We start from the raw sequence: 22,656 nt of genomic DNA, 5'->3' as shown, positions 1-22,656 counted from the left end.
ATAAATTTATCAAAAAGACTTCAGTAAAGCTTTTTTTTTTTAAGGTTATAAGTAATATAGCCAAATTTCATTATTGGCCTTTCTGCTTTTAAGACATTTTATTTCTCCAAGGCAAAGAAAATGTACTTAGGAAACTATTATGGATTGAGAAAAAGTTGTACCTCTGTTTTGTAGATGATTGAGAGCTGACTCTACTGTGATTGAAACTCAAACATAATAAAATCTTCAAACTTGTTTCATTTGAAATTTGATCTGTAACCACTGATTAAGGATGCTTTACAAAATCTTTCATTTTTTTAATCTTTGATATTAGGGTTGTGAGATATACTTTTGGTTTTTAACTTAAGATGATTATTATTCTTGTAAGGAAGCAGGATAAAGTAAAATAAGATCTTTTAGGAATCTTTGATATTCAAAGCCCTACTTACCCCTACAGTTGTTTAAACAGGCATTATGCTGTTTTACCTACAATCTCTTCTGAGGTTCAAAGATTTAAATATTTTTGAGGACATAGAAACAATGAGGCTCCTGCTTTTAACCTTTCTGGGACTTGGAGGTGTTTTTGAAGATCCTAGGCTTGAAAATGTATATGAGGATTTGGTTTATAATATGTGGAGATCTGAGATCTTTAAAACTGTAAATACTGATATAGGATATGTTCTTAGAGAAAATGACTTGTCTTGGAGTCGGTAGTACAGTGTAGATGAGTAATCAGAGTGAGGTGAGAGCTAATCGACTAATAGGGACTCATTATCTTCCTGCCTAAATTTGTTCTGGGATTGTGTCCATAATTTAAGCCATTTAAGATCGTCAGTAGTAAGGATAAGAAATCTTCATTTTCTCTGCTTTGGATAACTGTCAAACTAAGGGAAAACTGAACAGTCACTAGATCTTTGGGAGAGTTGTTTTTTTGTTTTTTGTTTTTTTAGTGAAAATAAAAGGAAAAAAGCATGAATAAAAAAAATTTCTTTTCCTGAGAACAGAATGTCTAAACTTGATATTTTAAGCAGATTATTTAATACAGTAAGTTTGAAAAATTAAATGGTTAATTGACTTAAACCATCTTGCCTTTAAAACACCTGGGTGTTTGCCTACATATGAAATTAGGGTCATTAGGTATAAAATGTGTTTATGAAGTATTTAAAGATACTCAAAACTAACTTTTTTACAAAGGATGTGAGAATGATAAGTTGGTTGTGTCTTATTTTGTTTTCCTGAGCAGGCTTATCACCTTTGAATTCACTGATACTCAGTTGTATTGAAATTTGGAATTTACTATTTTTCCTCCCCAGGTTTGGCCGACAGATTTGAAGAATACCCTAAACTGCGGGAGCTCATCAGACTGAAGGATGAGTTAATAGCTAAATCTAACACTCCTCCTATGTAAGTGGGGTTTTTTCTTCCTGACTCAGGCTTAAAATATTAGTCTTTTGTCATGTAACCTTTTTGAAGTTTGAAAAAAATTCAGCATCTTTGAAAGGTTAACACACTCTTTCTTCTTTATAGTGAAATGTATTAGTTTGAAACCCTGGCACTGAGTACACAGTAGGTTGTCATTTTATTTGTTTACAGTTTACTGGATAATTTAGAGTATATTTAAGTTTTTTTTTTTTTTTTTTTAGAAAATCTTATTTGTTGTATTCTTAACTGTCTTTAAATGTTTTTACATATCTTTTCTCAAAAATTACGTATTGAAGAAAGTTAGAAAACTTAAGAGAGAGAAAATAAATGAAAGTTAATTATAACTTGGCATCTACGGATACTATTCTTAACATTTTGGAATACAAAAATTCATTTTAACCTTTGCTAACAGAATGATGTTTCCCTCAAAAAAAGTGTTTAATCCTTAAAATTGGAGACTCTTTAGCTTACTTTGAACATGTTATACACTTAACAATTTGCTAAAATGTATGTTATTAATGATTAGAAAAACCACAAAGATAACTGAGTTTGTAGAAAAATTTTTAACAGGCTAATATTTATCATATTTAGAAATATTTTACATTTAAAGTAACTTACGCATGCATGCATGCTAAGTTGCTTCAGTCATGTCTGACTCTTTGTGACCCTATGGACTGTAGCCCTCCAGGCTTCTCTGTCCATGGGATTATGCAGGCAAGAATACTGGAGTGGGTTGCCATGCCCTCCTCCAGGGGATCTTCCCAACCAAGGGATTGAACCTGGGTCTTCTGCATTGCAGGTGAATTCTTAACCGCTGAGCCACCGGGGAAGCCCCAAAGTGTTTTATATTTATATTTAAAATACCTTCATACTGTGTAGAAATAACCATTAAATAAAGGCTGGTAGTAATTTATACTAGATGGCTGGAAAGGACTGTTAATATAAACAGTTGCTAACAAACTAGCAAAAGAAAATTATGTCTAGCTTTAGAAACTTTTTTAGACGGAGGAATTTAAAACAAAACAATTTTTCTAAAGGACAATTGCAGGAAAAATAATGTGATATTCCTCGAAGTATTATGATGATAATGGAAAGGGACTCAGACACTCACATCTGAGTATGGATTTTCAGTATAAAAATGGGAGAGGTTTATGCTCAAGATGTTCCTGTGGGTTCATGGTTTTGCTTTGCAGTATGATTCTATCCATGTCCTCAGGAAGAACATTGGTAGAATATTTTACTGTCTGTACTGAGGAGAGAGATTCCTCCATAAAAAGGTATTTAGTTATTAGCTCATGATGACTTTGAAATAGTATTAGGAAATATTTAAGAAACTTTTTTTCATTACCATCTGTAATCTCTTACTTTTTATGTTTTAATCAAATAGGTACTTACAAGCAGATATAGAAGCCTTTGACATCAGAGAACTGACACCCAAATTTGATGTGATTCTTCTTGAACCACCTTTAGAAGAATATTACAGAGAGACCGGCATCACTGCTAATGAAAAATGCTGGACTTGGGATGATGTATGATGAAACTTTCTACATTGTAATGAATTATTTATTTTTCAAATGAATATATCTTTATTTGATCAGAGAATAATATTATAAATACTGTTTTAGAAATTATAAATATAGATTTATAGTATATATTATGGCTGAAGATGTAAGGTACAGTAACAATTATTATAATATCTTTGGTCTTTCTTTTTGAGGCAGAAGTTGAGCAGGGAATAAGTAAGTTGTCTGTAGAAGCCTTAAAATTCCAATCTTAGAGTCCTTGGATGTATAGCTAGAAATAAGTCTAAAAACAGATTGAATGGTTGATAGCTTTCTGTATTTGGTTAGTTTCAGTGAATGTCAGAGTATTCACACACACATATATATTAGCATAATTTTTACTCGTTAAAGAACTTAACAGTGTAATAGATTTAAAGTATATATAATCTCAGTCTTATATAGTTGCAGTAAAGTTCTGTTTTCCTAAATAAAAGTAAACAAACTGATAGCTTCAGTGAGTTACATAAAGTAATCTTTTTATTGGTCAATAACAAAAATAGCAAATATATATTTATTGAGTACCACTCTGTACTAGGCAACTAGGTACTGGAGATTCAAAGATGAATGAGACTTAGTATTTGGCCTTAAGGAACACACAGTTAAATGGGATAAGCAATGACCTAAATAAATAATTGCAGTATCATTTTGTTAGTTCAGTAATAGAGAATTGCATAAGGTGATCTGAAAACAAACCTGACCAAATTGAGGAAGCTGGGGGACATAAAGAGGAAGTGATGCATGAACAGATTAGCCAGAATTGACCACTGAGAATGGGCTGGGCTAGGAATTACAAGCCGAAGGCACAGCAAGAGCAGGAGGCAGAGAGGTGAGAATGGAGGTCTGTGTGTATATTGATTGTGTTGAAACACAGATGGAGACTGTCTAGAAATGCTGTCTTCTTAGAAGCTTGGACTTTTATCCTGAAGACATTAAGGAATCTCTGAGGGGCTTTAACCAGTTTAGTAAAATGGTCTAATTAGTGTGTGGAGAAGAGAAAATGAAGACTGGAGAGGGAAGAGCAGGTAGAAGACTGTTGTAGTAGTCCGGTTAGAAGATGAAGGTTCCTTGAATTAGGGTGATGGTAGTAAGGATAGAAGGGTGATAAATTCAGTAATGTTTTGTAGGTATGTCTGGTGAGATCTAATGATTGAGATGAAGGAAAGAGGTAAGGATGTTCAGAAGTTTGAGTCTTGGGATAAATGGGTTCAGTTATCACCGGGTGAGAGTCAGTTTAAGAAGAGGAGCAGGATTAGAGGGATTAGGATATGCTGAATGTGTTGATGAGAGGTGTATGAGAGACATTCAAGTGGAGGTTGGAATAGGAGTATGCAACTTAACAGAAAGATCTGGCCATCTCAAAAGACGGATTTTAAAGGGTTAGCATATTAAACCTATGAGAATAAATGAATATGTCTTGAGATAGTATCTCAATTAGGATACAATGTGAATTTTCTGTAGAGCCTCAGGAAACTAAACATTTAAGAGGCACATAGAAAAGATGTGAAAAGAATGGGTCACAGATGAATGAGATGAATCAAGATAGTTTGAATGTCATGGAAGCCAAGGACATAGAGAGCTTCCCTAATTGAGGAGGAGCATGTGATCAAAAGCGCTGAACACAGAAGAGAGGTAAGGAGGGCAGTGGACTCAAACTCTGGAAACTGATGTTTCACAGGAAACTGCTTTGAATCCTTGCATATCCCCTTCTGAGTTAATAGTCGTTACTATTGTTAGTATTACTTACTCTTCAAGATATAACTTCAGTTTTTCTTCCTTGAAGCTTTTCCTATCAGCCTCAATACCTCTGTCACATTTATTTACATTTGTATTTTATTTTACAAGTTTTTCCTCTCCTCTGATAAGTATAATCTGTGTTTATTGTTGAAACACAGAAATATATATTATCCCCAAAACTTAAGGTTAAAGACGTAGTGCTGTTGATATTTAGGGCTGAGAGGTTTTCCAGATAGGTTGTACAAGTTAATATTCGTTCTGATAGTGTTTAAGAAATATCTGTTTTTCCTCATCAAAATTAATATAGAAAATAATCTTTTTCAATTTAGGCAAAAGAAAGTTGAAAAATTAATCTTATTATGTCTATGGTTAGTAGTTAGGTTGAGCTTTATTTTCTCTGGCCAATCTCTAAGATTTGGTCAGTGAAATCCAAGAGTTTAAATTTTATATGATAAACTAATAGAGTTTTTGTAATAAAGAAATTCCATTTTATATGCATATTGAAAAGTTTTGTCTGGAGCCCTAAGAACTCTAAGCTCTTAACCTTTATGTAGTAATAACCTAAAGAAAGTGCCAATAGCTAAATATAAATTTTAAAAGTGAGTTTCTCAGGTATTCTTTTTCATGTTAGAGTCAGTGGAGGTCACTGTGTTTTAGTTAAGAATATAAGCACTTACTTAAAATACCAATATTTAGTATTTATAATTGTAATGTCAAGAGTTATTTGCTTAATGTTCTTCACTGTGTGCCATCACCTACCTTAGCTATGCCATGTATAAATGTGTGTAGGAATGTGTGTGTGTGTGTGTGTGTGTGTGTGTGTGCGTGTTAATGTTTATTCATATTCTTAAGAGAATATTAGATCAGGCGTTATATCAAGACAAAATTGGAAGTGTAAACTGAATAGGTTTATGCCTATTGTAATTTATTTCCACTATCACTCTTAAATAATGTTTCTTTTTACCTAGATAAGTTATAGGTGATATGGTTATGATGCACTCAGGTTAAAGTTAAGGAACTTCCCTTGTAGTCCAGTGGTTAAGACTCTGCACTTCCTCTGTGGGGAATGTGGGTTCTATCCTTGGTTGGGAAAGTTCTACACACCCGTGAGGTGTGGTCAAAGAAAAAAGGAAAAAAAATTTTTAAGTTAAAATTCCTTGATACATGTAACTAATAAGTATTAGCTTGATCCATGGTTTGTGGAACTTGTTAGCTGTAAAAGGAAGCAGTAGAATAAGAATACCATATAAAATGATTGCTTTTGTAGTCATTTATACACACTATGGTAGTGCCCAAATTTAGAGAGTTAATTATTAAAGACCTTTTTTTTTTTAAATTGAGATACTCAGCACATACAAAGTCAACAATTGTAGCCTATTTTTTTTTTTACATTTCAGACCTAAAGTGATCATTACAATGAAATGTGTATATTGATTTATTTTATTTAGAATTGTTCTGCTGGAAACATCATCCTCTACAAACATTTGTGGTTATGTTTTATTTTAAGTTTGCCCCTAACTTTGAGGTAATTTAATCCCTTTTCTTTTCAGTTTCTTTTTCTGTAAATGGTAACAGGTTGCTCTAAAGCTATACCTTATAAAATTCCATAATTCTATAAATATGGTTTCCTATAAACTTTTCATGGAGAAGGCAATGGCAACCCACTCCAGTACTCTTGCCTGGCAAATCCCATGGACAGAGGAGCCTGGTAGGCTGCTGTCCATGGGGTCGCTAGGAATTGGACACGACTGAGTGACTTCACTTTCACTTTTCACTCTCATGCATTGGAGAAGGAAATGGCAACCCACTCCAGTGTTCTTGCCTGGAGAATCCCAGGGACGGGGAAGCCTGGTGGGCTGCCGTCTCTGGGGTCGCACAGAGTCGGACACAACTGAAGTGACTTAGCTTAGCAAACTTTTCATATAAAATCAAGTGTATCTATGTGCATGTGTTCATCTGTGTTGTATTAATATAGGGAAGAAAACCCATAAGAACAAGTTTTAAGGATAAAATTTATTTTCCATTGTATTTCCTAAAGAAAATTAGTACACTTAAAGAACACATATACTGTAAGTGAAAAGGAAAGTGAAGTCACTCAGTCGTGCCTGACTCTTTGCAACCCCATGGACTGTAGCCTACCAGGCTCCGCCATCCATGGGATTTTCCAGTCAAGGTTACTGGAGTGGGTTGCCATTTCCTTTTCCAGGGGATCTTCCTGACCCAAGGATCAAACCCACATCTCCCACATTGCAGGCAGATGCTTTACCATCTGAGCCACCAGGGAAGCATATATTATAAGTATATAAACATATACTGTAAGTCCTGATAAATCTCAGTGCTTGTTCTTTTGGATTTAGAATGAATGGGAAACAAGATACTTCAATGCAATACTGTTTTGGTTTCTTCCAGATTATGAAGTTAGAAATTGATGAGATTGCAGCACCTCGATCATTTATTTTTCTCTGGTGTGGTTCTGGGGAAGGATTGGACCTTGGAAGAGTGGTAAGATGGTGGTTTTTTTTTTAAGTGTTTTTTTAAAATTCATAAGAAACAGCAGTATGTTGTATAAGAAATTTGAAGATTAAGTTTACATTGTTCTTCATTTATTAAATAGTACTCAAATATTCAGAAAGAAAAACTTTTAAAAAGAATATGTAAAAAAAATTTTAATTAAAAAAGAAAGAATATGTAAAAGACAGTACCCCTTAGTCAGTTAACTAGCTTTCGGGATGAAAAATGAAACTACAATTTACTACGATTTCAGGAAGAGAACAGTTTAGAGATTTGAAATTGAATTGCAGCTCCGAAGTGTGCAGCTTACTGTTGTATACTGTCCATTCAGTTCAGTTCAGTCGCTCAGTCGTGTCCGACTTTTTGTGACCCCTTGAATTGCAGTATGCCAGGCCTCCCCTGTCCATCACCAACTCCCGGAGTTCACTCAGACTCCCGTCCATCGAGTCGGTGATGCCATCCAGCCATCTCATCCTCTGTTGTCCCCTTTTCCTCCTGCCCCCAGTCCCTCCCAGCATAGTAGCTAAAATGTATTCTTCTGAGTAACCTTAAGTCATGAATTCGAAATGTAACCCAAATCACTTTGGATAGTAACACAGCATCTAGAACACATAGTTTGAAGGGATTAATGAGAGTGAGAAAGAAGTTTATTATCTGTTTTTTTTAGGTACCTTATATTTATCGTATTCAAAACTTTTTTTGTCTTTTTGGTTGGAGTGTTTTGAATTTCTAAATGGAAACAAAATACTAAAAGCTTTTTTTTTAATACTGGTAGCTTTGTGGCTAGTTTTGGTCTCAGATCTGCTGTCCAGCAGTGAAACTTTGGGTAAGGAGGTATTTACTCTTGTGTGTTTCATTTTCCTCACTTGTTATGGGGTAATATTTATGTTTTTAGGACATATTATTAATACTTGATATACTACCAAGATCTCATTTAATCCTGGTAATTTTAGGAGGTGTCCATTTGACAGGTGAAGAATTTAAGTAGGATTATGTTGAGATAAATTTGTGCTCAAATCCTGAAGTTCTGCAATTGCTTTGTATTTTTTGTATAAATAACAAGTTTGAGATTGTTGGATCACATCATTGCTTCCATCATTTATTAACTCCATGGTAAGACTATAACTGTATACTGGGAATATGTTTTATTGCTGGTATCTCCCTAAGATGCTGAAAAAATCTAAGAAAATAGAAACACGCCATATGTTTTTATAGATATATTGGTATATTTTATAGTTATATTACCCTGTTTAGATCAAATATCTAGCTTTGGGCTTTTCTCCTACCTCTCAGATTAGCTTGAAATAGATTAGGAGGCTTTATCTTATTTATTTATGCATCAGTTTATCATACTAGTGAAAGCAGATTTTGGCCCAAAATAATTACAAAAATAATACAGCATGAGAAATACTCATGAACTTGTGCTAAGTTGATTAAGACATGTTGAATTTAGGCCCTTGTGATACTTCATGAATATCCAGTGCTAAACGAATATTTGGCAACAGGAACAGATAGTCATTGTGATTTTTGAGATTTTAAGTTAAAAATCTAAGTTCCATTTTGAGGTGTATCTCAGTTTATACAATGAAAAGTACATCTATTTTATGCTCTACTGTGTCTTTATTTGTGCTTGATCATAGTGCCAACAGTGTTGCACTGCACAATTTACTTAATTCCTCCTACTTTGCGCTTAGTCAGTGAGGGGTAAGGACTGTATCTTACTCATGGTTTTAATCCCAGCAGCTAGCCAACACCTACATATGGTAGGGCTCAAAATGCTTCTCTGGGTACTCACTTAGCTGATATTTGTTATATGTTCATATATAACAGATTCTAAGACACTAAGATTCAAACCTCTCTATTGTCTGGGTTACATAAAGCTGAAAGTAAAGTTTTATCTTATAAAGAAATATACAGACAATTTTAAGTCTTTGGATTTTTGAGGTTTAGTTTTAAATATATAAAGATAACATTTTGTAAGACTCATTTGAAAGGAAGTTACTGATTAGAACTTCTTAACAGTTTTTAGCTTTATCAGAGGATAAAAAATTGAGGTGGCAAGAACAGTTTACCTTTTGAATTAGTTTAAAGAGGGGCTGATTGTTCTCATATTTAAAGGTCACTCTCTGTTGATGACAGTGGAAGGTAGTATAAAGAATTGGAGTATTATATAGTCTTTTCCATGTTTTGGTATTATATGTTTTTATAATGGCTGTATATTTAAAGACAAGTATTTCTTTTTTTCTGTTTCTACAGTAATACAAAATTATTATGACATCTTGGAATTTAGTGTCTCAAACCTCTAGGAAGTTTTTAATGCTAGTTGATTAAGTATTGTTTATTTCTTTTAGCTAAGGATTTTTAAAAAATTCTCTTATTCCTAGTGTTTACGCAAGTGGGGTTACAGAAGATGTGAAGATATTTGTTGGATTAAAACCAATAAAAACAATCCTGGGAAGACTAAGACTTTAGATCCAAAGGCCGTCTTCCAGAGAACAAAGGTACCGTTTTCTATATTTTAATTATTTTCTCTCAAGCTTTTACAAATGACTCTATGCTGTTTAATTCATTTTGGTGGAAAGGTTCTTCTCTCAGACTTGCACAGATGGCATTGAGCATTAAAGTAACACAGCCAAGTTCATTTAAAAAATTCTATTCACTCAGAGAAGCCTATGCTGTGCTGGAGAAGGTAATGTGTATTCCCATATATCCTATACTACTGTCATTCTCAGTCAGATGTGGGCTTTTGGTACTTCTGACCCCTATAGTTTTTCCTTTCTCTGGACTCAGAAAAAAAAAAATGGCAGCAAGACTCACAGCTGGCCATCTGAGATGAATATTTCTCTCCTCTTCCCTTCTTTTTTCTGGGCTTCCCTGATAGCTCAGCTGGCAAAGAATCCTCCTGCAGTGCAGGAGACCCCAGTTTGATTCCTGGGTCGGAAAGATTCCCTGGAGAAGGGGTAAGCTACCAAGTCGAGTATTCTTGGGCTTCTCTGGTGGCTCAGCTGGTAAAGAATCCACCCGCAATGCCGGAGACCCTAGTTTGATCCCTGAGTTGGGAAGATCCCCTGGAGAAGGAAAAGGCTACCCACTCCAGTATTCTGGCCTGGAAAATTCCATGGACAGAGCAACTTTCACGTTCCCTTCTTTTTTCTACATAAGAACCTGAAGAAACCCTGAGAACCTCTGATTCATAGAACTGCCCTCCTAGTTATCAGGGTTTAACAGTTTATCCTCCAGCCTTTCACTGTTCTGGGAGCTTCAGGGGGAGAGTCTTTTTGAAGTCTTTCTTGGGCTAGAAATTCTTTTTGAAGGGAATCCAAGCCATCCTTGCTATTATTGGTTCATGGAGTCAAGTGAGATTAAATTTATTTAAACTTTACCCTGTTGTCCAGATTAAATAGAGGTCAAAAAATAAACAACAAAAAAAGAAATTGTTTGACTTTCACATATATGTATGTTGAGTATTTTCAGTTTGTATCCTTGCTTAAAGTCTTCTCTCCATTTGAAAAGGCTTACACCTTGTGTGTAGATTTGCTCTTGGATCATGTGAGGCCCGATATAAAATCAGATTCTGAAATCAAGTGCCATGTTTCCATAACTTCTGGAAACAAGTTACTATCAAGAGTTGCAGAGGAAAACATCCCACAGTCATTGACTCAGTTATCTAAAATGTGATGGTCCTGAGTTTAATGTCTAGCTTCCCTGCCAATCTTCGAAGGTCCAGAGATCCAGGTTTTTCCTATTGTGTTTTTGCCAATAGAACTATATCGCAAAGATTCAGAGAAGTAGTATTGTTTTGGAATTTGAAATGTAAAATGTTGTGCAATATGACTGTTTATGAAAAGAAATTAATTGGCCTGTTTTTATTGTTACTTAGGAACACTGCCTTATGGGGATCAAAGGAACTGTTAAGCGTAGCACAGACGGGGACTTTATTCATGCCAATGTTGACATTGACTTGATTATCACAGAAGAACCTGAAATTGGCAATATAGAAAAACCTGTAGAAATTTTTCATATAATTGAACATTTTTGTCTTGGTAGAAGACGCCTTCATCTGTTTGGAAGAGATAGTACAATTCGACCAGGTAAGATCTCAGTGGGGGGAAATGTTAATAGTTCCTTGAGATATAGATGTTAAGAAAGAGTACACGGTCCTTTGTAAAATAAAATGCTTATGACACATTTGACCCCTCTTCTTGGTATATTTTAAGTATACTAAGCTCAGTCTTGTTTCAGTACTCTTTCAGGGTTCTCTTTCCTATCATTCTGATCCTGACAGACCTTTTCTCACAACACCGCCTAAATTAGCCAGTGTCACAGTACTATCCAGACCTTCCACCACTCTTTCCCTCATAGCACTATTACCTGAATTATAGAATCGTTTGGGCATGTTTATAGTCAATCTCTTTAGCACTGCAGTCTCACGGAAAACGAAGCTGTCTTATTTTCTTTTGAACCAGCATCTAGGTTATTAAGTAAATACTGTGTTGAAGAAATGCATAATGGACATTTGGTCCTGTCCAAAATGTCTGTAAGACATTTGGTCCACACCAAAAGGTTCTTGATATTTGGCCCTGTCCAAAATCATTTGGCAGGGACCAGATTTGCTCAGGTTTCAAGGATCTTTTGGTATGAACAAAATGTCTTACTTTTTAGATAGCACTAACCAAATGATCCTGTAGAAAATAACCATACGTTTGTAAAATAAATGACATATCTCAGCCTTATTAGTACTTGGCTTGTCTCCTTACATATATCATGATAAAGTTTTATCAAAACTTTAACTTTTTTACTAAATCTGTATAATATGAATTTACAATTTTGAGAAAAAAATGAGTAGAAAATAATTAAGCTGTTACAGACTGGAATTTTCTTTCAGAGGGGACAGCTTTTGTTTACAAAGTATTGTTGAAGTAATTATATATTCTGTTTCTTCTCGGAAAATATAAAAGTTACTTTTAAGGACATTGCATCATTCAATCACAGTATATAAAATCAACCTGTTTGGTTTTACCATGCTAGAAGTGTTGTTTAAAGCTGAAAGGAGCCAGAATCTTACTTGTTTTAAACAGTCTACATTTTATACAAGGTAAAAGTTGAAGAAGGTACAGTGGAATAATTGGCCTTCAAAGTACATAAGAATTTAAAAGAAACTCTGATGTTCATTCTAAAAAAAGTAACCCTTAAGTTGAGGTAGGTATAATGGGATCCATTCTCCCTTTCTTCTCCCTAGACTGGTCAGCTATTCTCTGTGGGTGTGCTTTAGTGAATACATAGAAATATCTTTGTTTGTAGAAACTGGTCTTGAATTTCATAAACTTCTGTAAAATGATAAAGGGAAAAATAAAAGTGCATTCTCTTTACAAAGAAATATTTTGCGTGTGAAATGTTTTTTCTCTGTGGCTTAGGTTTAGAGAAAATGTTTTCTGTAATTAAAAGTTAAATGGTTTTTCTCCTGGCAGTTTGTTATTCAGAATTGAGTTGCTTAAGTTATCATTTATCATTGCTTTTTGGCTTAATATTGTGGTCAAATAATATGTATCTTAAAACCACTAATTTGTAATTTGCTTTGACCGAATTTAGATAACTGAAAATAATGTAAATTTTTTGTTGTTGGTTGTAGTATTTGTGTATGCTGTTTCTGTCAGCCATGTCTTTACTGATGTTTTTAACTATTCTATGAGAAAGGTATGTTTAAATCTATTAAGATCGTGGGCTTTTGGTTCTGTTTAGTTGTCAGTTTTGAGTTTATGTCTGTTCAAGATTGTTATTAGGTGTATTTAAAATGTAGGACTTTTATGCCTTCCTTGTAGATTGATGCTCTTAATATTATGAATTGTCCTTCTTAATCCAGTTTCTTAACTTTAAATCCTACTTCATCTAACATTATTACAGTGATTCCAGCTTTTTTAGGGGTTGTGTTTACTCTGTATATTATTTCCATCCTTTATTTACAGTCTTCCATATCCTTTAACATACCTCTTGTGATCAAACACAGAGGTAGTTTTCATTAAGTAGGTAGGTTTAATCTTTATCTTTGAATTGGGTTTTTTTTAAAAAATAATTGATTGCTCCCTTTCCCATGTTTGGTTTCTGGGTTTTTTTTTTTTTTTTTTTTTGGTTTTTGTTTCTTTGGCTGAGAGACGTAGGATCTCAGTTCGCAACCAGGAATTTATCCCGTGCCCCTTGCTTTGAAAGTGTGGAATCCTGACCACTGGACCACCAGGGAAGTCCCTTAATTGAATTGTTTGGTGGTGGTAGTAGTGGTGGTTTAGTCGCTAAGTCATGTCCAACTCTTGCAACTCCATGAACTGTAGCCTGCAAGGCTCTTCTGTCCATGGGATTCTCCAGGCAAGAATACTGGAGTGGGTTGCTGTTTCCTTCCCCAGGGAATCTTCCCAACACAAGGATTGAACCCTAACCTCCTGCATTGCAGGCAGATTGTTGACCAACTGAGCTATGAGTCAAGTCTATATTTAATGTAATTTCTTTTAAAAAAATGTTTTTTTTATTCATTCTTGGCTGTGCTGGGTCTTTGTTGCTGCACAGACTTTTCAGCTAGTAGGGGCTACTCTAGTTATGGTGCACAAGCTTCTCATTTGAGTGGATTTTCTTGTGAAATAGAGGCTCTAGAGCAGGAGAACTTCAGTAGTTCTGGCATGTGGCCTCAGTAGCTGCAGTTTCTAGAATACAGGCTCAGTAATTGCAGACGGGCTTACTTGTCCCTCAGCAAGTATGATCTTCCAGGATCAAGGGCAAATTTGTGTCTCCTGCATTAGTGTGGGGTTTCTTTACCACTGAGCCACTAGGAAAACCTTTAATGTGGTTTCTGATATTTGTGGTTGTTCAGTCGCTCAGTCATGTCTGACTCTTTGTGACCTCATGGACTGCAGCACCCCAGGTTTCCCTGTCCTTCACTATTTCCTGGAGTTTGCGCAAACTCAAGTCCATTGAGTTGGTGATGCCATCGAACCATCTCATCCTCTGTCATCCCCTTCTCCTCCTACCTTCAGTCTTTCCCAGCATCAGGGCCTTTTCCAGTGAGTTGGCTCTTTGCATCAAGTGGCCCAAGTATTTAAGCTTCAGTTTCAGCATCAGTTCTTCCAAATTTAAGGTTGATTTCTTTTAGAATTGACTGGTTTGATCTCCTTCCTGTCCAAGGGACTCTACAGAGTCTTCTACAGCACCACAATTCAAAGCATGAATTCTCTGGTGCTCAGCCTTGTTTATGGTCCAACTCTCACATCTGTATATGACTACTGGAAAAATCATACCTTTACTTTGCTGACAAAGGTCTGTATAATCAATGTCTCTGCTTTTTAATATGCAGTCTAGGTTTGTCATAGCTTTTCTTCCAAGGAGCAAGTGTCTTTAAATTTCATGGCTGTAGTCATCATCCACAGTGATTTTGGAGACAGAAAATAAAGTCTGTCACTGTTTCCACATCTCTTTGCCATGAAGTGAGGGGACCGGATGCCATGATCTTAGTTTTCTGAATGTTGAGCTTTAAGCCAGCTTTTTCACTCTCCTCTTTCACTTTCATCAAGAGACTGTTTGGTTCCTCTTCACTTTCTGCCATAAGGGTGGTGTCATCTGCATATCTGAGGTATTGATATTTCTTCGGGCAGTCTTTATTCCAGCTTGTGCTTCATCCAGTCCAGCATTTCTCATGATGTACTCTGCATATAAGTTAAATAAACAGGGTGACAATATACAGCCTTGACACAGTCATTACCCAATTTTGATCCAGTCCGTTGTTCCATGTCCAGTTCTAACTGTTGCTTCTTAACCTGCAGACAGGTTTCTCAGGGGGCAGGTAAGGTGGTCTGGTATCCCATCTCTTAAGAATTTTCCACAGTTTGCTGTGATCCACACAGTAAAGACTGTAGTGTTGTCATTGAAGCAAAAGTAGACATTTGCTGGAACTCTCTTGCTTTTTCTGTGATCCAGTCGATATTGGCAATGTGATCTCTGGTTCCTCTTCCTTTCCTAAATTTATTTTGTACATCTGGAAGTTCTTGGTTCACATACTGTTGCAGCCTAGCTTGAAGGATTTTGAGTGTCATCTTGCTTGCATGTGAAATGAGTGCAATTGTGTGGTAGTTTGAACATTCTTTGGTGTTGCCCTTTTTTGGGATTGGAATGAAAACTGACCTTTTTCAGTCCTGTGGCCACTGCTGAGTTTTCCATCTTTGCTGGCATATTGAGTGCAGCACTTTCACAGCATCACTTTTTAGAATTTGAAATAGCTCAGCTGGAATTCTATCACCTCCACTAGCTTGGTTCATATTTATGCTTCCTAAGGCCCACTTGTCTTCACACTCCAGGAGGTCTGGTTCTAGGTGAGTGATCACACCATTGTGGTTATCCAGGTCATTAAGACCTTTTTTGTACAGTTCTTCAGTGTATCCTTGCCACTTATATCTCTTCTGCTTCTGTTAGGTCCATACTGTTTCTGTCCTTTATTGTGCCCGTCTTTGCATGAAATGTTCCTTTGGTGTCTCGGATTTTCTTGAAGAGATCTCTAGTCTTTCTCATTCTATTTTCCTCTATTTCTTTGCATTGAACACTGAGGAAGGCCTTCTTACCTCTCCTTGTTCTTCTTTGGAATTCTGCATTCAGATGGGTATATCTTTCCTTTTCTCCTTTGCCTTTTGCTTCTTTTCTTTTCTTGGCTATTTGTAAGGCCTCCTCAAACAGCCATTTTGCCTTGTTGCATTTCTTTTTCTTGGGGATGGTTTTAACCACTGCCTCCCTATGTAGTGTTAGGAACCTCCATCCATAGTTCTATACGCTGTATCAGATCTGATCTCTTAAATGTATTTGTCACTTCCACTGTATAATCATAATGGATTTGATTTAGGTGATACATGAATGGCCTAGTGGTTTTCCCTACTTTCTTCAATTTAAGTCTGAATTTTGCAATAAGGAGTTCATGATCTGAGCCACAGTCAGCTCCTGGTCTTGTTTTTGCCGACTGTGTAGAGCTTCTCCATCTTTGTCTGCAGAGAATATAATCAGTCTGATTTCGGTGTTGACCATCTGGTGACATCCATGTATAGAGTTGTCTCTTGTATTGTTGGAAGAGGGTGTTTGCTATGACCACCTTAATGTTTGCTTTACATTGATACAACCTGTTCTGTGTCCCCTTTTCTCTCATTTCTTTTGGATTAAGAATTCCTATATTATTCCAGTGTTTCTTTTTTATTAACTTGTTAGATATTCTTTTATTGTTCCTTCACTGGTTTTCTTGGAAATTGCAGCATGTACCCTTGAATTATTAAATTCTAAATTAAAGTAGCATATTGGTTTTTTTTTAAAGGGTAGGAAGGCTATGGTTTAAACTTCATAGTTTCTTTAGTCTTTTAAAGGCAATTTTTCTCTATATATACAGTCATGCCTGAGTTTTACACACATACTAGATATACAGCTACAGAATGAACTTTGAGTTGTTGAGACTTCTGCTGTACATATACATGAACATCTTGTTTGGAGGTTTAGTAGATGATTTTACTCTCTTAATCAAAGTAAAATATTTTGGCAACAGAGCTTGTGGCAAGCAAATATTTCCTCTTCACTGGCTTAAAAGAAAGTAATATGACTAGATGCTCAGCTGGAGTTGTATGTTTTTCAGAAAGTGTAGATGTCCATAGGTATTGAATATTAAGATTATGGCTGTAGTGTTTGAGGAAATAAGGAACAGATTTTTATCTTCTATCATTAACCTTTGTACTCAAAAATAGCTTTTGGATCTGGGAACAATCTCCAGTGGGAACTGCTATTTAAAGGAAGTAGAAAACTTTAAAGAAACAGCAAAGCTATTTGAACAATAAAAGGGAACATCAAACAGATGGTAATCTTTTAGTAATTGAAAAGCCAGTGTAACAGCATTGAAGAAAATTTTCAAGAGGAAAAAAGATTCAACCTCACTACTTCCAAAAAGTATTATTTTTTTGCATAATACTTTCCAGTCCTCTTGTGCATACAAATTTTTACATAACTGTGTCATTCATCATTTTTTATTTTTCTCAATATTATGTCAAAATATATGTCAAAATTATTTCTACTTTTAAGTAACTATAATGCTTTTAATGGCTTTATAGCATTATTTTAAGTTTTTTTTTTTTTTTAATGTGAGTGGAAGAACCTAAGGAGTAGAGAGAGTAGATAATTATTAAGTATAGCTATAGATATAAACCTAAACAGCAACTGAAATAAAAATACAAATTTTGGTGCCAGTTTGTATTTATAATATTCTATAACTATAACATAATGGGAATTTTCTCCATTCATTTAGCTATGGCCACTCTACCCAGTTTATTACTATACATTATATCTCTGATACCCTTCTGTCTATATCTATACCAGTTGTACAAAGTCTTAGAGATTTAGATTTTAGTTTTTACTTGTAAACTACTATCTGATTCTTTATCTTTGCCCATTCTTGCACAAATTATTTTAGTATTAAGAAAGAATATCCACTTTGGAAAATTATGTAGTAGAAAGTTAACCATGTGAATAATAATAGGAGCAGTTGAGAGAAGTCTGTTCAAGAGGCTATAATTTATTTGGGTCAAATCCTCAAATACATTTCTTCCTCAAGGAGATAGTCTAAGGTATATAACACATACCAGAGGAATAGTCTTTATTATTGCTTTAAATGTTTAAAAATTGATATATGTATCATATTCACTGAAGCCAGGCTAATTTAAAGTTACTTGGTTCTTAGAAATTAAGGATTCAAAATTTTAATAGAACACTGTTGCAGTGAAGAATTTGTGAGTGGGAGGCAGTGTCCCTTGCAGTTTACTTTCTAAAGGTTTACGTCTTATTTATGGAGGGCAATATAGCATGAAGGAGACAATATTAACTATTTTTATTAAATCTTCGAATTTTTTCTTACCTCTTGCTTGTGTGTTGTGTTCCACAGCACCATATGTATAGTAGAAAATAAACCAAAAGCAAGTAAAAGTCTCATAGGTTCAGTTGTCAGTGAGACCACATAGGTGTGCAGTGTATTCTTTCATCTCACTTTTATCAAGGTGTCTACTTGATGGGACATGAAAAGCATCATATGGTTTTATCTGTTATTTTTCTCCAGATAGTAACAGATTTTATCTGTGCACTGTTAGACGATTTAAATGATGAACACAGTTTTATACAAAAAAAAGGCTACTACATTTTAGAATGTGACTGCAGTAAAATATTTTCCATTTTATCATGGACCTAATAGTCTAAGTCCCATCACTCCATGGGAAACAGATGGAGAAACAGTGGAAACAGCGGCAGACTTTATTTTTTTGGGCTCCAAAATGATGATTGCAGCCATGAAATTAAAAGACGCTTACTCCTTGGAAGAAAAGTTATGACCAATCTAGATAGCATATTCAAAAGCAGAGACATTTCTTTGCCGATTAAGGTCCGTCTAGTCAAGGCTATGGTTTTTCCAGTAGTCATGTATGGATGTGAGAGTTGGACTGTGAAGAAGGCTGAGTGCCAAAGAATTGATGCTTTTGAACTGTGGTGTTGGAGAAGCCTCTTGAGAGTCCCTTGGACTGTGAGGAGATCCAGCCAGTCCATTCTGAAGGAGATCAACCCTGGGATTTCTTTGGAAGGAATGATGCTAAAGCTGAAAATCCAGTACTTTGGCCACCTCATGCGAAGAGTTGACTCAGTGGAAAAGACTCTGATGCTGGGAGGGATTGGGGGCAGGAGGAGAAGGGGACGACAGAGGATGAGATGGCTGGATGGCATCACTAACTCAATAGACGCAAGTCTGAGTGAACTCCAGGAGTTGGTGATGGACAGGGAGGCCTGGCGTGCTGTGATTCATGGGGTCGCAAAGAGTTGGACACGACTGAGCTGCTGAACTGAACTGAATAGTCTAAGAAATAATCTTGATAAGGCAGAAATTGTGTGAGATTAATTTTTCAGGTGAAGAACCTAATTCTTAGAGATTCCTCGACCTGCCCTAATGATCAGGAATCGCCACATGCAGGGAACCTCAAAGCACGAGATCTCCATCAGGCATTTACAGTTAATTTGTAGTTCTTCCTGTTGCAGATACAATGTAATCAAACAGAAACCATCCTTATAAGGAAAATTATCTAGCAATGAAATTGACAAAACCTTTTTACCTATAGACATATAATATGTAATGGAAATTCAGAGAGATAATTCATTTCATTAAGATACATGTTTAAAGTGGATGTTGAAGGATGAAATTTTCACCAGGTTGACAGGATAGAAAAAATTATAGGTACAAGGTGATCAGGTTCATTGTTTCAGCAGTGCGATTAGAAAGCTAGTTCAGACCTCATCGTATAAGGCTTCTGATTCCATGTTACTGAATTCTGGCTTAGTGGAAAGCCCAGAAGGTTGTGCAGAGAAGGAATGTGGTTTCAGCTTTGCTTTAGGCTTTCCACTTTTAGAGGAGGAGAGGTTGGGAAAGCATTACCATATACAAGTATGTCTGTTGTATGTGTAGGGGACAAAACTAGTAGAAAAACAAAAACTCTAAGGGTGGCAGAAGAAATGGAAAGATGGTAATAAGTAGGAGCAGCATGGTAGTAGGTTGTATTTCTAAGACCTGCCAGCTGGGTTAACGTGGTTGGAAGAGAAGAAGCAAAAGTTAGTTCCAGGATGTTAATTAGAAAACTGGAACCATTTCTACAAGTAGGAAGGTAATATAAAATTTAATAAATTTTTACTAAGCCAGAACTCAGTGTAGTGTCTAATATTTTCTAAATCCTATTCTCACAGAATGTGAAATATGGATGGAAATGATGATTATGTTATAAAAGTTTTTAAAAGGAAAAAACAAAACATATATGAAATCAAAGACCATAGTTAAATGCCACATGTTCTATGTAAAATATCAATATTGGGTAAGTGATAGGGGCATCTTTGGAAATACACTGGAGATTTGAAATGGCTCCTAAAGATAAGTAAGAGAATTGAGGGGAAGAAAAAGGTTAATGTTTTTTCCCTCCATTTCAGGGTGGCTTACAGTTGGACCAACTCTTACAAATAGTAACTACAATGCAGAAACGTATGCATCCTACTTCAGTGCCCCGAATTCCTATTTGACTGGATGTACAGAGGAAATTGAGAGACTTCGACCAAAATCACCTCCTCCCAAATCTAAATCTGATCGGGGAGGTGGAGCTCCCAGAGGAGGCGGAAGAGGTGGCACTTCTGCTGGCCGTGGGCGAGAGAGAAATCGATCTAACTTCCGAGGAGAAAGAGGTGGCTTCAGGGGGGGCCGTGGAGGAGCACACAGAGGTGGCTTTCCACCTCGATAGTTTTTAGGACACTGATCCTATTAATGCCCCTTCACCTTCTTTCCGATAGTTTGAATTTCACCCAGGAGATGTTTAGAACTCTGTTCCAGCTTGCACTTTGCTTTAGTTTCTCTAAGCTACAGGAATATTTTAATCAACCTCCCTTGCAGTTGTCACTGTCGCGTTTTATTCAGGGTAAATGAGTCATCCTGGCTTTTGTCCTGTGCATGTAACCAGAGTGGAACAACACAAATACCTTCGCTTTCAGAAACGGAATTTAGTCTAATTACAAAGGCTTTTGCTTTTTAGGAATAAAGTGAGCAGTGAAAAAGACCCAGTCTGAAGTATCATATGGGTGCTGACAGTAGTTGATCATGGGCATCCCACCACTGCTGTCACAGCAAATGGGAAGCTGTTTGCAGGCTTGATCGAGTGGAGTTGGGACAGATGGTAAACTTCTCTTAGGGTTTCAACATTTTCTCATTGAAACAATAAAAGAGACTTTTTTCTTTCTTTTTGAAAAATCTTGAGTAAACTCGTATAGTTTGATCACAGAAGAAATTAAGAGACTTGGAACAAAAGCCTCCTCCCAGGTTTAAATCTGATCAGGGAGGTGGAGCCACCGGGTGGGCAGAGAGGAGTAGAGCCCATAGACATACTTTTACAAAGAGGGAAAAAAGTGCTCATTATAATCTCAGTTGTGCAGCTACCGATGACTGTTACTCATGCTTCCTAAGAAGCTGACGAGGACAAATAGCCAAGCAGCTAAGGACAATAAAACTTTGGTGTGATCTTGGATTGACTTTCAAAGCAGTTTCATATTCCTTAGCAAAATAAAAGAATAAAAGCAACAGATACACCTGGTTATCAGGTGCTTGGTTTAAACATTTTGGGGAATAAAGTACTTGGTGATGGGAAAATGACATGCATCTTTAAACTTGTTATGGAGAAAAGGTAAAACCAATTACAGAAAACCCTCAGCTTAAGAAGAGAGCTTGGAAAAATGAACTGCAGTTGCCTTCTAAGGGACTGGTTTTCCAGATAAGTTGTATGAAATTTTATATGGTCATTTCTATACTGTCACTCATGTTTTGCATGAATCTGCTAAATGAAATAATACCATTATTGTTGATAAACATTTTTTATCTTATGTATGATTTTTCTAATGAAACTTTAAACCTTTGAACTTCGAGAGTCTCTTTTCTGTGAGTGGAGTTGTCGTTACCAAATGAAAAAGGATTGACCTCAGATGAGACTATTCTCTTGGTCTGTGAGTAGTCCTTTATGTGTATTGGCTCATAAAATGAGGTTATGTTATATCCTTTAAAGACTCAGTTTGAAGATAGGGACTGAATTATAGGAATATGCTTGAGATCCTTAAAAGCGTGATGAATTTTACTTGCTCAACCTGTTAGACCTTTCTAGTACAGGTAGCATTTGACTAATGTTCTTCTTGATGTAGATATGATGTGGAACTGTTGGTTAGAATTTTTACTGAAATAGTGGTACATTTTCAGCTCCAGTAATTAATAGAGAGAACTCTATTTGTTAAAGGTGACCTGGGAATGAAGAAGACAGATACTCAGTTGTCTAGTGGGAGTCCTTAGACACACCAGCTAGGGAGTGATTCTGTCCTTTAAATAGGACTCTAGCCTGGTTCCTGCTCTGGGTCAGCTAGAACAGAGTTCGTGGTGGGGAATATCGTACCCAAACACTACTGAACCATATTAGACCAGGAATTGTTGCGATGTCAGTCACAGTGTAGAATGAGATAGCACAGTGCACGAGGTGTCGAGCTTTTTAGTGGGGGATCAAGTGTGGAGTCAGACTCCACAGGCTGCATATCCAGAGTTGGATTGGGAATCAGGGCTGCACCAGAGTTGGAGTGGGAATCAGGGCTGCACCAGCTAATACTTTGGTAAGTAGAAGAGCTACCTCCTATAAGTCCTTAGCTCATAAAAACTACATACCTCTCTTATTTGTAAACCAAGTAATTGCTGTGCCACAGTTTCACTTTAAATTGATGGGATTGTAATGGTTGGATGCCTGGGACAGCACACTGTAACTGAGAATGATTCCTTTGCATGTCTCTTAAAATACTTTCTACCCATTTTAGTTGTTAACTTACAATGCTCTGATTACAGCACCTGATTTTTAAA

General features: G+C 36.0%; 1 protein-coding gene across 2 annotated transcripts in view; it reads left to right on the top strand.

Moving 5' to 3' along the window:
- The window catches only part of METTL14 (methyltransferase like 14), a 38,922-nt gene extending 17,239 nt beyond the window's left edge, over positions 1-21,683 (top strand). The window contains exons 6-11 of one of the 2 annotated variants that reach the window (XM_005681276.3): positions 1,293-1,383; positions 2,789-2,930; positions 7,107-7,199; positions 9,593-9,709; positions 11,089-11,299; positions 20,214-21,683. In XM_005681276.3, coding sequence (XP_005681333.1) covers positions 1,293-1,383; positions 2,789-2,930; positions 7,107-7,199; positions 9,593-9,709; positions 11,089-11,299; positions 20,214-20,518 — 959 coding nt within the window. In that variant the 3' untranslated portion in view covers positions 20,519-21,683. The remainder of the gene's footprint in view (positions 1-1,292; positions 1,384-2,788; positions 2,931-7,106; positions 7,200-9,592; positions 9,710-11,088; positions 11,300-20,213) is intronic. The other variant, XM_005681277.3, reaches the window with a different exon arrangement.

This window comes from Capra hircus, chromosome 6 (genome assembly GCF_001704415.2).
Source record: "Capra hircus breed San Clemente chromosome 6, ASM170441v1, whole genome shotgun sequence".
In the NCBI taxonomy this organism is placed as follows: domain Eukaryota; kingdom Metazoa; phylum Chordata; class Mammalia; order Artiodactyla; family Bovidae; genus Capra; species Capra hircus.
This window is presented reverse-complemented; position numbering and strand designations above follow the sequence as displayed.